The sequence below is a fragment of the Musca vetustissima genome, unplaced genomic scaffold (assembly GCF_032173495.1).
Source record: "Musca vetustissima isolate MV318-11 ecotype Yass unplaced genomic scaffold, APGP_CSIRO_Mvet_v1 utg4186, whole genome shotgun sequence".
In the NCBI taxonomy this organism is placed as follows: domain Eukaryota; kingdom Metazoa; phylum Arthropoda; class Insecta; order Diptera; family Muscidae; genus Musca; species Musca vetustissima.
In genome coordinates, this window is record NW_026887616.1 from 30,783 (window position 1) to 46,715 (window position 15,933).

The window sequence follows — 15,933 nt, forward strand, 5'->3', positions numbered from 1 at the left end:
TAAAAAAGTCTTTAATAATTTGTTGCACCGCAATAGTCCTTCGGAAATGCGAAGTGGTGAAGGGTATCCTATAATCGGTCCGTCCTATTTTAAAATTTGTATACCGTCCACCATAAGGGTGTACAATAAGTAATAAATTTTTAATTCCATTTACAATGCCTTGAAATAAGTTCTACGTCGATTTATGCGTGTTTTTTTGTCTGTCTGTCCGTCTGTTGATATCACGATAGTGATCGCAATACTTAAGATAGAGCTCTCAACTTTGCACAGACATTGCTAGTACTCCTTGAATGTTTGGTATTGAAAATGGGATATATCGGTCCACGTTTTGGCGTAGCCCCTATATAACCGTACCCCCAATATTCGTCCTGTATGTTGAATGGCGAAGTACATACAAAATTAGGCCTGAACGGACTTAACTATTTTTTACTTGTTTGATATTTGACGAATCCCACTCGTTTTTCGGCGGTATAAAAATTGAGAGGTGATTGCGCATATCCTGTATATTAATACATATGTAATGTAATGGAAGTGGAAGACTCCTCAGTTGGTCTCATAAGAAATAGTGTGACATTGAGAACCCTTGTTTGAAAACAACTTTCATTGTTAAAGTTCCTATATATCTTTCGATTTGCACGAATTTTGGTCTAGGGTACTGAATTAAGTTTAGAATGATGTTGCTAAATTAGTCTCTGCAAGTTTCCCTGATATCTATTCAGATATATTCTACATAAGTTAGGATACATATGTAGAATATACCCAAAGTGGTGAAGGGTATCATATAGTCGGCCCAGTCCGACTTTACTACTTTCCTTACTGGTTGTACCTCGTTCACAAAATGGTCAACATAGCCTAGAAAGTTTAGTCGTAAAGTTTGGTGCAGATTTTGATATAGCTCCAATATATATTTTTAACCAAATAATCAACGGGTGTCCTATTGAGCTGGGCTGCAGCATACCGAATTGTCAATGTACCAACTTTTGCTTTATACCAAATTGAGCCTTGAATGTATTAAGTTTTATTCAAATCGTTTCAAGACTATATAAAGCTCCCACATATAGTTTCGTGGAAATTTCTTACCTAACACCCAAAGTTTGTCGGAGTGAAACACAATTTTAAATAGAGTACCGAACAGGACTAGAACAAGTAAAAAAGTCTTTAATAATTTGTTGCACCGCAATAGTCCTTCGGAAATGCGAAGTGGTGAAGGGTATCCTATAATCGGTCCGTCCTATTTTAAAATTTGTATACCGTCCACCATAAGGGTGTACAATAAGTAATAAATTTTTAATTCCATTTACAATGCCTTGAAATAAGTTCTACGTCGATTTATGCGTGTTTTTTTGTCTGTCTGTCCGTCTGTTGATATCACGATAGTGATCGCAATACTTAAGATAGAGCTCTCAACTTTGCACAGACATTGCTAGTACTCCTTGAATGTTTGGTATTGAAAATGGGATATATCGGTCCACGTTTTGGCGTAGCCCCTATATAACCGTACCCCCAATATTCGTCCTGTATGTTGAATGGCGAAGTACATACAAAATTAGGCCTGAACGGACTTAACTATTTTTTACTTGTTTGATATTTGACGAATCCCACTCGTTTTTCGGCGGTATAAAAATTGAGAGGTGATTGCGCATATCCTGTATATTAATACATATGTAATGTAATGGAAGTGGAAGACTCCTCAGTTGGTCTCATAAGAAATAGTGTGACATTGAGAACCCTTGTTTGAAAACAACTTTCATTGTTATAAACTTTATGTCGCTTTTCATAGGACATTTTCAAAATTGTCCTTTCATTTATGTAATAATCGCTATCATCGTTGTCACTATGCCTCTGTGTATATTTTTAGATATCATTAAAGTATAAACATTCTCATCAAACGAAAAACCAAAGAAAATCCAACCAAAGTCTGGTCTGACTACAAAATTACTTTCATGAAAATTCATTTGCAATTTTAGTACGGCGAAAAAAACGACAAAGAAAAAATGGAAACACCAAAGGCGGTTTCTTCTTTAGAATGTATTTAAATTCATTCGGCGAACAACTTTCATTTCAGTTTCTGGCCACTATTATTTGCCCGCCTACAGGCGTTTCGCTTTTTGTTTCGCCCTGCTTAAAAAAAGAAAAAATTTCAAGACAATGCCACAATCCAGTGTGTAAAAGCGGCGTTAGCCCTTGGCGGATGTTTTCGCAATGTAATTGCAATTGTCGGTTTTTTCGTGGTAATGTAATTAAGTGAGAGTAATTGTAATTTCATTGGTTTTTATTGTTTATCAGGATATTACACAAGTTACAATGTTATTCAATTTTAAACTTTGTCATCGTTAACCATTTTTGTTGTTGTTGCTCTCCTCGTGATTGTTGTTAGTCCTTGCGTGATTCCTTGTTAGTCGGATTACTTGGTTCAGCATCCCTGTTGATTGGTCCTCTGTAGGGGTTTCAATGACAAACCATTCTGTTTGATAACGCTGCGAGCTCGTTCAATGTATTGCGGATTGGGATTACGTTGACGCGTTAAGATCCAAACAACCTCTGAAATTTGTAAATGGCAGACAAATTAAAGATTTAATTGTGTTGATAAAGAGTTATGATATTGTTAATAGATTGAATTATAATATTGTGACATTTTATGGTTTAATTGTGTACAAATTTAAGGTGGTTATATTCGAATCTAATCGGCGAAGCTAATGTTATATTAAATTATACAGTATTGAATGTTGGCAAGCGGTTTTAGTGTAACTAAAAAGGTAATCGTTAAATTTTGACCAAGACACTTTTAGATAATTTAGAGGTCCGTTCGTCTGTCAATTAACCTAGCTGGAGCTCACGATAACTGTTGAAGGTAATAACCTAGTACAAACTTTGCACATCGTAATATTTCATCCAAACTTAAATCAAGTTCGAAAATGGAGAATATCGGTTAACTCCTTCCACCAGAAATATCATGCGAACGAACTATCCAATTTGAACCAAACTTTGCACATTCTAATATTTTAACCAAGCCTGTATAATATTAAAATGTGGGACCTTTTAGTAAGTACCCCTTCTAGGACCTACGTTCCAAAAATGATCCAAATTTTAAAAATTTTATTTAACTTTTTGTTGAGATACATTTTGGATAGCACACTGTGCTGCAGAATACGGTTGCTCAAATGCGTCCATTTATGTATAGCACAAAACATATTTTGCTCGATTTCTTACAAATGACTGACATTCCGTTTTTTATAAATTTCAGAATAGTATTTGTATGGCTTGTTTTAATTTAGATCAAATATCTATATAATTTGAAGCTAAAGTGGGCGACAAAACATCCTAGTGATGAGGACAGATAAGAATGGTAAAAATGTGACCCTTAGAGTGTTAGCAGCGGCAGAGTAGCAGCCCCGAGAGGACGATGCGTGACCTGGAGAGAGAAAACGAGACGACTCCCCTAGCAGAGGATGCCAATTCACCGCAGCAAGGTGCTGATGGGGTCGGTCAGTCTCCAGCTCTCGTCGGTCGAGTAAATGAAGAAAAAACCAATAAGAAAGTAGTAAAGTCGGACGGTGCCGACAAATGAATCGTAGCAGACATCGCATTTTTAAAACATCAGTAAAATGAAATTGAATCCATAAACATGTCATTCTGCAACCGATACTAAATTTTTCATTTGGTCAGTTATATAAACAACATTTAAATCTGAACCGATTTCAGAAAACTTAACACACATCATTCTAGGCCTAATCCACTACCCTGTGTCAAATTTCGTGCCAACCGAAAGATACTAAGGGACTTTGGTACACCATTTACATTAAATCGGAGGAAAATATATATGGGAGCTATATCTAACTCTGAACCGATTTTTACTACCCAATTCAGTACGCTATGCCAAATTTGGTGCAAATCGAAAGATACAAAGGGACACCATTTGCATTAAATCGGAGGAAAATATATATAGGAGCTATGTCAAAACCTGAACCGATTTTCAGGAAACTTTACACACATCATTCTAGACCTAATTCATTACGCTATGCCAAATTTCGTGCAAATCAAATTATATATATGGACTTTGGTACACCATTTACATTAAATCGGACGAAAAAATATATGAGAGCTATATCTAAATCTGAACTGGTGCAAATCAGAAGATATATAGGGACTTTGATACACCATTTATATTAAATCGGACGAAAATATATATGGGAGCTATATCTAAATCTGAACCGATTTTCAGGAAACATTACACACATCAGTCTATACCCAGTTCAGTGCCCTTTGCCAAATTTCGTGCAAATCGAATGATATATAGGGACTTTGATGCAGCATTTAGATAAAATCGTATGAAAATATATATGGGAGCTATATCTAAACCTGAACCGATTTTCAGGAAACTTAACACACATCATTCTAAACCTAATTCATTACGCTGTGCCAAAGTTCGTGCAAATCGAGAGATATATAGGGACTTTGGTGCACTGAGTGAAGTGTGGGAACAGTATCCTCAATTGTGTTCCAGTGAGATCGTGAGAGAGAGCATGTAATTTCTTTATTTTATATTAAATTCCTTATTTGATTTATTGTGCGAATTAACTGTGGGCCGTTGGGTCTCAAATATTGTATAAAGCATTAGGAGTGCCGACAGGTCTCCTTATTGAATTTAATGCGAGAATTAACAGAGGGCCGTTGGGTCTGAAATAAAATATTGGTCATTAGCAGTGCTGACAAGTCTCCTAATTGGATTAATTATGAGAATAAACCCGTTTTACCCCAAATATACCAGTTTTATCTCAAATATAGAATTAATCATTATAAGAGACCTATCGACATCTTTATTTGAACAAATAATTGCGGACGGCCGATTGCTCTCTAGTTATAATTAAACATCAAGAGTGTCGATATGTATCTTTCTTTGAATTTTATCAATAATTACAGAGAGTCGTTTAGTCTCTACTTTTAATTAAACGTGACGAGGACCGGTAGATTTCATTCTTTAATTTTTATAAATAATTACAGATGACCGTTTCCTTCCAATTTGGAATTAAACGTTAAAAGTGCCGAAGACGTTGGGTCTCTGTTCAAAACGCGTTGGAAGAATTAGCATACATTCCGGGAAAGCTGACAAGCGTAGAACATGGAACTTTTGCCGTAATGAATCGGAGCTGGGTTTTAGTTATGTAGGATATCATATGGTCGGCTCCGTCCGACTATATTACAACGCTCAATTGTTAAAAAATACTTTGGACTTTGATATGACAAATTAAATATTGGAGTTTTTGATATTCTTCTCCTAAATTCACGTTCTAATCGACGAATCGAGATAGACCCATCATTCCTTTTGATAATATACATAGAATGACTTTCTGAGTCGATTTATGCATGTCGGTCCGTCCATCCATCCGTCTGTGGATGTTACATTTTAAACAAACTACAGGTCGTATTTAAAATCCGATTTGGATGAAATTTGGCACAAGTTACTTATTTGGCCCAACGACGAAATCGGTTCAGATTTAGATATAGCGCCATATATATTATCGCCAGATTTTAGTTAAATGGTGCACCAAAGTCCCTACAAATCGTTTGATTTGCACAAATTTTGGCATAGCATACTGAATTATATCTAGAATGCTGTGTGCTAAGATTTGTGAAAATCGATTCAGATTTAGATATAGCTCTCATATATAGTATCGCCAGATTTTAGTTAAATGGTACACCAATGTCCTTAAAAATCATTAGATTTGCACTAATTTTAGCATAGCGTACTAAACTAAGTGTAGAATAATGTGTGCAAAGTTTCGTGAAATCGGTTTAGATTAGGATATATCTCCCACATATATTTTCGTCCGATTTTATGTAAATGGTGCACCAAAGTCCCCATATATCTTTCGATTTTGGTATAGCGTACTGAATTGAGTCTAGAATGATGACTCAGATTTACATAAACCTCCTCTGTATATTTTCGTCCGATTTTAAGTTAATGGCACTCTAAAGATTTATAGCTATCCCGATTGACACTATTTCGAAAAGCTACTAGTATCAAATAGTGGCGATGAAGAAGATACTTCAGAACCAATGAGAGATGATGGTATAGAGTGTATACCACCTAGCCAAGATGAGGTCATAAAATCAATTAATCGGCTCAAGGACAACAAAGCAGCAGGAGCCGATGGGTTACCAGCCAAACTATTCAAGACTGGTGGCCAGATGCTGGTCAGGAGCATGCACCAGCTGGTTAACACAATTTGGCTAGATGAATGCATGCCCAATGATTGGAACCTCAGCATCCTGTGTCCCGTGCACAAAAAAGGAGACAAAACGATATGTGTCAACTATAGAGGAATAAGTCTCCTTCCCATCGCATATAAAGTGCTATCCAGTGTGCTGTGTGAACGATTGAAGCCAATGGTCAATGACATCATCGGACCATACTAATGCCGCTTCAGACCTGGCAAATCCACCATTGACCAGATTTTCACTCTGCGCCAAATCCTGGAAAAGACCCACGAAAAACACATCGACACATACCACCTATTTGTCGACTATACAGCCGCATTCGACAGCCCTATCCGTAAAGCCATGTCTGCGTTCGGCATTCCAGTAAAATTAATACGGCTATGCAGGATAACTTTATGTGGCACAAGGTCAGCCGTGAAAGTAGGAAAGGACCTATCGGAGCCCTTCAATACCGAACGAGGATTCAAACAAGGTGACAGATTGTCGTGTGACCTTTTTAACATCCTACTGGAAAAGGTCATACGAGACGCAAAGGTGAACAGAAATGGCACTATGTACACCAAACAACACCAGTTACTCGCCTACGCCGATGACATCGATATAATGGGTCGAACATTGCGAGCGGTAACAGCCACCTTTGAACAAATTGAAAAGAAGTCTGCCAAAGTGGGTCTGGCAGTTAACGGCGAGAAGACCAAGCTGATGGTATCAACGCGTAAGACGTCCAGTAGACTCGGACCAACTGTGGAACTTGAGAACTACAGCTTCGAGGTAGTTAAAGACTTTATATACCTTGGTACCGCCATAAATAAAAAGAATGACATCAGTTTTGAAATTCGGAGAAGGATTGTGATGGCCAACAGATGCTACTATGGTCTAAGTAAGCAGTTTAGAAACAAGGCCACCTCCCGCCAGACCAAACTCACATTTTACAAGACGCTGATACTACCCGTGCTATTATATGGTTCAGAAGCATGGGTACTTGCGCAAGCAGATGAGGCAGCTCTTAGGGTGTTTGAGAGAAAAATTCTCCGAAAGATCTACGGGCCGATCTGCGTCGACGGTGAATATCGGCGTCGAATGAACCACGGGCTTTACAATTTATACGCGGACATCGACATAGTCAGTCGTATTGAGCTGCAGCGACTACGGTGGCTAGGCCATGTTGTGCGGATGAATGAAGATGCCCCAGCTCAAAAGGCATATAAAAATGAGCCTACTGATGGTTCCCGCAGAAGGGGAAGGCCACGAATCAGATGGAAAGACCAAGTAGAAAACAACATCTTCGAACGTGGTCTTCCAAATTGGTGGACTTGCGCACAAGACCGACGCGCTTGGAAATCTTTTTTAAGCTCGGCTTATGGAACAACCGTTCTGTAACAAGCCAGCTAAGTAAGTAAAGTAAGGTGCAGAAGTGTCCTTAAAAATCATTAGATTTGCACGAATTTTAGCATAGCGTACTAAACTAAGTTTAGAATAATGTGTGCAAAGTTTCGTGAAATCGGTTTAGATTAGGATATATCTCCCACATATATTTTCGTCCGATTTTATGTAAATGGTGCACCAAAGTCCCCATATATCTTTCGATTTTGGTATAGCGTACTGAATTGAGTCTAGAATGATGATTCAGATTTATATAAACCTCCTTTGTATATTTTCGTCCGATTTTAAGTTAATGGCACACTAAAGATTTATAGCTATGCCGATTGACACAACGTACTGAAGTTAATATAAATTAATCTCTGGCAAGTTTCCTTGATATACAATTTCTTCCATATATAATTTCGACTTATTCATGTTAATTTTACAGCAAATAATCAATGGGTGTCTGATTGAGATTAAATGTTTAACAGTGCAGCATACCGAATAGCGTGTGTCATCACCAAATACAAAAAAATGTGTTTATATACACTTCACTTTCAAATGTAACGTTTTTCTATTGAAATTAAATTCATACTCTATTTAGAAAACGCAACAATGTACTGTAAAACAATTTTATTGCTGCTAATTTGAGGCTCACCGTTACATCACAAAATTAAACAATGACAATTAATACTAAACGACAAGCAAGATACGCGTTCATTTAAAACCAGTTATTAATTACCCTACATTCCAGTCATTCAAATTAAGAAGCGTTTTTGTTTTTATCTTGTAAAAAATGTTAGACTATATATTTAATATTTAAATTGGCAACAATTACACAAAACCACCACAGCGAACACTAAATCAAATAAAATGTTATTCATATTTGTAGGGTACTGCCTATTCGCCTTCCTCAGTTTATTTATTTTATATAATTTGTTTCAACAATCAGTTGGTGTGATCAAAGTGCATGTCTAACCACACATCCGATCATTTTGCAATTAAACTAACAACAATAACAAATAATATACAACTACGTAGTGTTTTATTACAAACAAATATGAAAATGCAAACCGGTATTGCTCATCGCTTGGACTCCAACGGTCAAAGATCTTTTCAGCAGTTATTTCATTTTCATTCATATCGTAAGTCATTCATTCATATATCAACATACATTTTGATTGTTTCAACATTTTCATTCATACTCACGTGCATTAACGAAACCCAAAATATCGGTACATGAATAAACCACAGCATAGTTGTCATAGTCGGTATCCAATACCCAGTAATCAGCGGCACCAATAAATGCTAGAAAAGAAAGAAACAATGTTTAGTTTTAACTTAGCTTACGAATTAAATATGCTTTAATAGTTTTGTTTTTTTCTCGAATTTCATGCGATTTATTGCGAACACATGTGATACTTTTTGACTTATTTATACATTAAAACTAATGCTTAAATCTTAAGGTCAACTGAGACATATTTTTTATCATCTTTCTGAATAAATTAACAATAAGACACATTAAAAATATAATGCTTGCGAACAAAAAACAAGTTCGACAACATTATGTTCGAATTAAAGATTTTATGAATGAAGCAAGCTGCTACTGTTAATAATAATCATAATATTAGATTAGAAGAATCAACTAAAAATAAAATAAATTAAAGTTTGTGGTCTTTTCTCAGAAAAAACAAGTGGAAAAGCGTTAAGTTCGGCCGGGCCGAACTTTGGATATCCTCCACCATAGTTATACTGACAGATACATGCAATGAAAATATAGGGAACATACCAAAAAGTGGGCATATACCGATAATTCTACAAACCGATTTATGTAAACCATTATGTACACCAAATACAAACTTCAGCAATTTTTAATGGAGAATTTTACTAAAATCTGTAAGATCCAAAAAGTGGACTGATACTGATAACGCATGGTAGAGTATAAAATCCTCAAATTACTGTAATTTAGATTACAAAGGGTATGCCTAAAGGGGGACCAATATTGATTACATAGTGTATGAAATGGTGAATATTTGGGGATATCATTATATGAGGGCTATGCCTAATTAATGTTACCCAACCGCAACACACGGAACAAATCAGATAACTATTTTAATATAAAAAAGGGGGTTATATGGGGTCTACACCTAAAAAGGGGTGAATATTAATATTTTTTAAGGGGAGATTTGTTACCATATACGACTACAAAATACCAAATTTCAGCGAATTCGGTTGAAAAACGCTCTCAAGAACCTCAAAATATCGAAAATTGCGGGTACCCTTATATAGGGGCTACCCGAAAAAAATGACCTATATTTATAATTTTTTGTGGAGAGATTTGCTACCCAATAAGAACTCAAATTACTAAATTACAGCCAATTCGGTGAAAACATCCGGTCAAAACCCCCCAAAAACTGTAAAGTGGGAGGTACCCTTATATGGGGGCTACCGGAAAAAGTGGACCTATATTTATAATTCTTAGTGGGGACATTTGGTACCCGATAAGAACCCGATGTACAAAATTTCAGCGAATTCGGTTGAAAACCGCGCTCAAGAACCCTAAAATACCGCAAAATTGGGGGTACCCTTATATGGGGGCTATCCCAAAATATGGGCCTATATTTATAATTTTTTGTGGAGACATTTAGTACCCAATACGAACACAATGTAGCAAATTTCAGCGAATTCGGTTGAAAAACGCGCTCTAGAACCCCAAAATACCGAAAATTTGGGGGTACACTTATATGGGAGCTATGGCTAAACGTGGACCGATATATCCCATCTTCGAACTTGACCTGCCTGCAGACAAAAGACGACTCTGTGCAAAATTTTGGCGATCTATCTCAACTCGTTTAGACGCTAGAGTGATTACAACAGACGGACGGACAGACGGACATGCTTAGATCGTCTTAGAATCTTACGCTGATCAAGAATATATATACTTTATAGGGTCGGAAATGATTATTTCGATAAGTTACAAACGGAAAAACAAAATTAATATACCCTCCATACTATGGTGGAGGTTATAAAAAACAGTAAGGAAAGTAGTAAAGTCGGACTGGGCCGACTATATGAAACCCTTCACAACTTTGGGTATATTGTCCATATGTATCCTAACAAATGCATGTTTATGTTTCTTCTTTCTCCAACCGATCCTAACTTTAATTTCATTCGAACAGATTTAGAGCCGTCTGCGTAACATGGGCAAAATTCATGGAAAACGATTTATAGCAAAATTGATACACGGTATTCGGTACGCCGCGTTGTTAAAAATATAATCTATATGTGGGAGCTAAATCTAAATCTGAACTGATTTTCACGAAAATTAACACATATCTTACTAGACTTAATTCAGTACGCTATGCCAAATTTTGTGCAAATCGAAGGATATATAAAGGGACCTTGGTGCACTATTTACCTAAAATCGGACGAAAATATATGAGAGCTATATCTACATCTCAACAGATTTTCACGAAATTTAACACGCATCGTTCAAGACTTAAGTCAGCACGATATGCGAAATTTCGTGCAAATCGAACGATACAAAGAGACTTTGGTGCACTATTCATCAAAAATCGGACGAAAATATATATGGGAGCTATATCGAAATCTCGACCGATTTTCCCAAAACTCACCACTCATCATTCTAGACTCAATTTAGTACGATAAGTTAAATTTTGTGCACATCGAAGGATATAAAGGTACTTTGGTGAACTATTTACATAAAATCGAACGGAAATATATATGGGAGCTATATCTAAATCTGGACCGATCCTCACGAAACTTGGGAGACATCACTCTAGGCTATATTAAGTACGTTATGCCAAATTTCGTGCAAATCGAAAGATATATAGGGACTTTGGTGCACCATTTGCCTTAAATCGGACGAAAATATATATGGAAGCTATATCTGAATCTGAACCGATTTTCACAAAACTTAGCACACATCATTGTAGACCTAATTCATTACGCTGTGCCAAATTTCGTGCAAATCGGAAGATATATAGGAACTTTGGTGCACCATTTACATTAAATCGGACGAAACTATATATGGGAGATATATCTAAATCTGGACCGATTTCACGAAACTTGGCAGACATCACTCTAGGCTATATTAATTACGTTATGCCAAATTTTGTGCAAATCGAAAGATATATAGGGACTTTGGTTTACCTTTTGCCTTAAATCGGACGAAAATATATATTAGAGCTATATCTGAATATGAACCGATTTTCACGAAACTTAGCACACATCATTGAATATCTAATTCATTACGATATGCCAAATTTCGTGCAAATCGAAAGATATATAGGGACTTTGCTACACCATTTATCTTAAAAATATATATGGGAGCTATATCTGAATCTGAACCGATTTTCACGAATGTGATAGTAATTTGGTACAAAGGGCGTTGAAGTCTGGCTTACATATATACAGAGAATGTTCAATGTATGTCAATGTTTTACATAGCTTAATCAAATGTTCAGTTTAATTTTCGTCATGTTGAAGTTTCTAGCCCCGTTTTCCCTCCTGAGTGTCTGTAATTTGGAACATATTTTTAGAGCATGATAAACCTACTACCCCATAATGTAATAACATGGAAGGAAGGAATCATGAAAAAACGGTAGTTACCCTTAAAGATTAAATCACGTTTTTTTCCAATATCATTATTTCCCTACATTTGTCCATGTATTTTTGTAAACAAAGTGAATTTCTAATTTATTATCCGAATGAGCTGAAAATCGGCACAGCTCATTTATTAGGTCTATCAGATTTTGCACAGACATTGCTAGTATTGTAAATCGGTATACGTTTTGGTGTAGCCCCCATATAACGGTACCCCCAATGTTATGTATTTTGGCGATTTTGGACACGTTTTTCAACCGAATTTGTTTGCAAATTGGAATTTTGTATTTTTGATTGTATAGCATATCTCCGTACCAAACATTATTAATACTGCCCAAGATTGGTACTTGGGTTCTCATAACGGTACCACCACATCTCCGCACTAACATTTGGCATAATTTGAATTTTTTTTATTAGAGCTATTGGAAACAATGGTTTTATACATGATTTTAAATGCCAAAAAATGAGTTGGTGTTTGTAAACGAGATTTTTTACATAGACCAATTAAATAGCATCACCTGATATATTTGTGGTACAACCTGATATTTATATGCAGTCTGAGGTTTTAAATGATGTTACTTATAAATACAGATACAACAAGACAAACATATTATTTGCATTGATTTTTTTTAGAATTTCTAGCACGATTTACGGTCTAAAAATAATCCAGATTTTAATTATAACCAGTTAGATTAGAATTTTGTACTTTTAGATATTATTTATATATTTGCTTGAGATTCTTTTCAGTGATAACACTTTTGCATTTCAGTTGTTTACTTTGCACTCGATTAAATACGTAGCACTCAGCACTGAATATTCGCACTAGTTATATTTTCTGAAAATATTGGATTGCAATTTTTCATCAAGTTAATGAAATCCTGAAAATACATATTGATAAGTTCGAAGAAAATCCATAATATAAAACCAGTGAGTCGAGCAGTATAGTCGGACGGGGCGGACCATACGATACCCTACACAACTATCACGGAAATCTAACTTTCAGCGGTTTTTTATTCCGAGCCTGGCAAAATTTCGTGATAGTTGCACCCTCTTGCCCGATTAGAGCTCAACAGCACCTCTTCCTTACACTGACATATTTTCCGAATACTACTAATATTCAGTACAGTCCTTCTAATTACTTGTCCTGATTCCCTTGACAGTGGGTTGTGTTGTGATGTTCGGTTTATAATTGTGTTGTTTATAAAGTTGTTGGTCCATTTCATCGGTTTATAAAGTTGTTGGTCCATTTCATCCCCTAAATATTAACCAATCTTTTCCACAAACAAACATTGGCCAGAACCCATCCTACATGCAAAATTTCGTGAAGATTGGTCCATAACTGTGGCCTGTATCGTGTTTACAAATTATAATGGACAGACGGACGGACGGACGGACACACATGTCTAGATCGACTCAGCTAGCCGAGATATGACGATCGGTATACTTAAAGGTGGGTCTAGGACCAATATTTCGCGGCGTTACAAACTTTTGGGGTTGCACAAAGCTATAATACCCTGACAACATAGTTGTGTAGGGTATAATTAGAGACAGTTCTGTTTAAAAGCGAGCCCAAATAAATCTGCGTTATCATGGAAATTTCAAAGTTCTGTCATGTAAGTTGCAAGCTCTATCGTGTTTTAAACAGGCAGACGGGTGAACATGGCTAGATCGACATAGAATTTTATTCTGATCAAATGACACAATTAATTATACACTCCACTCTAAAGTGAACGGAATATATTTCGTTAAAAAAACAGTAAGGAAAGTAGTAAAGTCGGACGGGGCCGACTCCCAACGGCGGATACCCTTCACCACTATGGGTATATTAAACAGTACTATTAAAAATAAATTGGATGAAATAAAATATGTGATATTTATCTAAATGTGAATCTACATAGATCTATCCATAAAGTATGTAAATCAACTTCAAACAAATATAAATAGGTCATCCTTAGGCTATGTCTGTTCTTCTAGAAAACGCAACTACGTAATTCTTTGCTCAATTTTGTACGTTTTGCAAAATTTGATGTCAATCTGACTAACATGATAAATTTTCGTGCAAATCGAAAGATATATAGCGACATTGGTGCACAATTTACATGAAATTGGACGAAACTGTATGTGGGAGCTATATAGAAATCTGGACCGATTTTCTCGAAACCTGGCAGACACCACTCCAGGCTCAATTCAGTACGTTATGTAAAATTTCGTGCAAATCGAAAGATATATAGGGACTATGGTGCACCATTTACATGAAATCCGACGAAACTATATATGGGAGCTATATCTAAATCTGGACCGCTTTTCACGAAACTTGGCAGACATCATTCTAGACCTAAATGATTAGGCTGTACCAAATTTCGTGCAAATCGAAAGATATATAGGGACCGTTTACATTAAATCGGTTTAATATATATATGGGAGCTATATCTAAATCTGAACCGATTTTTCCCAATTTCAATAGGGTTCGTTCTTGGGCCGAATAAGTGACCTATGCCAAATTTCATCCAATTCGAATCATAAATGCGACCTGTACTTTGTTTACAATTTAACATGGACAGACGGACGGACATGCATAAATCGACTTAGAAAGTGATTCTATGCATATTCTCAAAATGTGTCTATCTCGTTTCCTTTTGCCTGTTACAAACATATGTTCAAAGACATAATACCCTGTACCACAGTGTGGTGAGGGGTATAAATAGTCATGAAAATGTGAAATTGTAACTCCGAAGAAAAATAAGAAAAATTTTACAAACGATACTTACATGGCATATTGTTAAATCGTACTTTTAATTTGCCCGGAGCAGCAAGCTTAGCATTTCCCAAAATATCATTTGGGCGACCAGTTCTGCAATAAATTCCAATATTATATCTTTGAAATATTTCACAACATAATTACATTGGTCACTTACAATTCATTAATGTTATAATTATACACACTAAGATCACCATCTTTCATCTGACTATATTCCGCATATATGCATTTACCGCCCAATTCAAAAATAAACGGATACTTTTGTTGTTCATACCAACGTCCCAAATACTACAAAGAGATAAATTTTATTAAATTTCTAAATTGCCAAATTATTTTTATTTGCAATTTTACCCGATTTGCATTGAAATTTTTAACAGCCGGTATATTTCTATTGCAACTGCCCGTATTTAAAACTTGCCCGCAGCCCAGTTGAATTAGGCAAATTAAAATGGTAATTTGTTTTAAGCTGGAAATTAGACACAATAAAAATTTAACACAATTTGTTGTTATTGCATTTTGTTTTAAATCTCATGTGAGAATTTGTTAACAACACCTTTTCATTTTATCGCTGAACGTTACGCGGCGATCTACGTCTAATTGTTGTTTCACGGTGTTTTGTCTTACGCGAATTGAAAACGACTGACAATTTCTGTAAACATTTACTTAGATTTTATAGCAAACAAGAACATTCGATTGTTTAAAAAAAATACAATTCTCAATAGATAAATTGCGTACTTAGTTTGTGACTTGGCACAATTTCATTCTAGTAGCTGTTGAACCGTAATGTAAAATTAAATGTTTTATAATCGCAAATCAATTAAATTTCTTTAAATCGTATCGATTACAAACAGCTTTATTTTGCCTATATTAATGTTGCACGCGTTTGCAGTACAACAAATGACTCTATACTATAGGTGCACAACAATGTACTGTTCTGTATAATAAAATATCTTGCAAGTCCGTCTGTC

The 15,933-nt window shown here is 35.8% G+C and overlaps 1 protein-coding gene across 1 annotated transcript; it reads right to left on the reverse strand.

Moving 5' to 3' along the window:
* Positions 1-2,380: 2,380 nt before the first annotated feature.
* LOC133335240 (apolipoprotein D-like) lies at positions 2,381-15,253 on the reverse strand (the record flags this gene model as incomplete). The annotated part of the gene is made up of 4 exons (XM_061543534.1): positions 2,381-2,541; positions 8,791-8,889; positions 14,976-15,058; positions 15,123-15,253. Coding segments are annotated over 4 exons (441 nt in total), but the record flags the coding sequence as incomplete, so codon positions are not given.
* Positions 15,254-15,933: the final 680 nt, after the last annotated feature.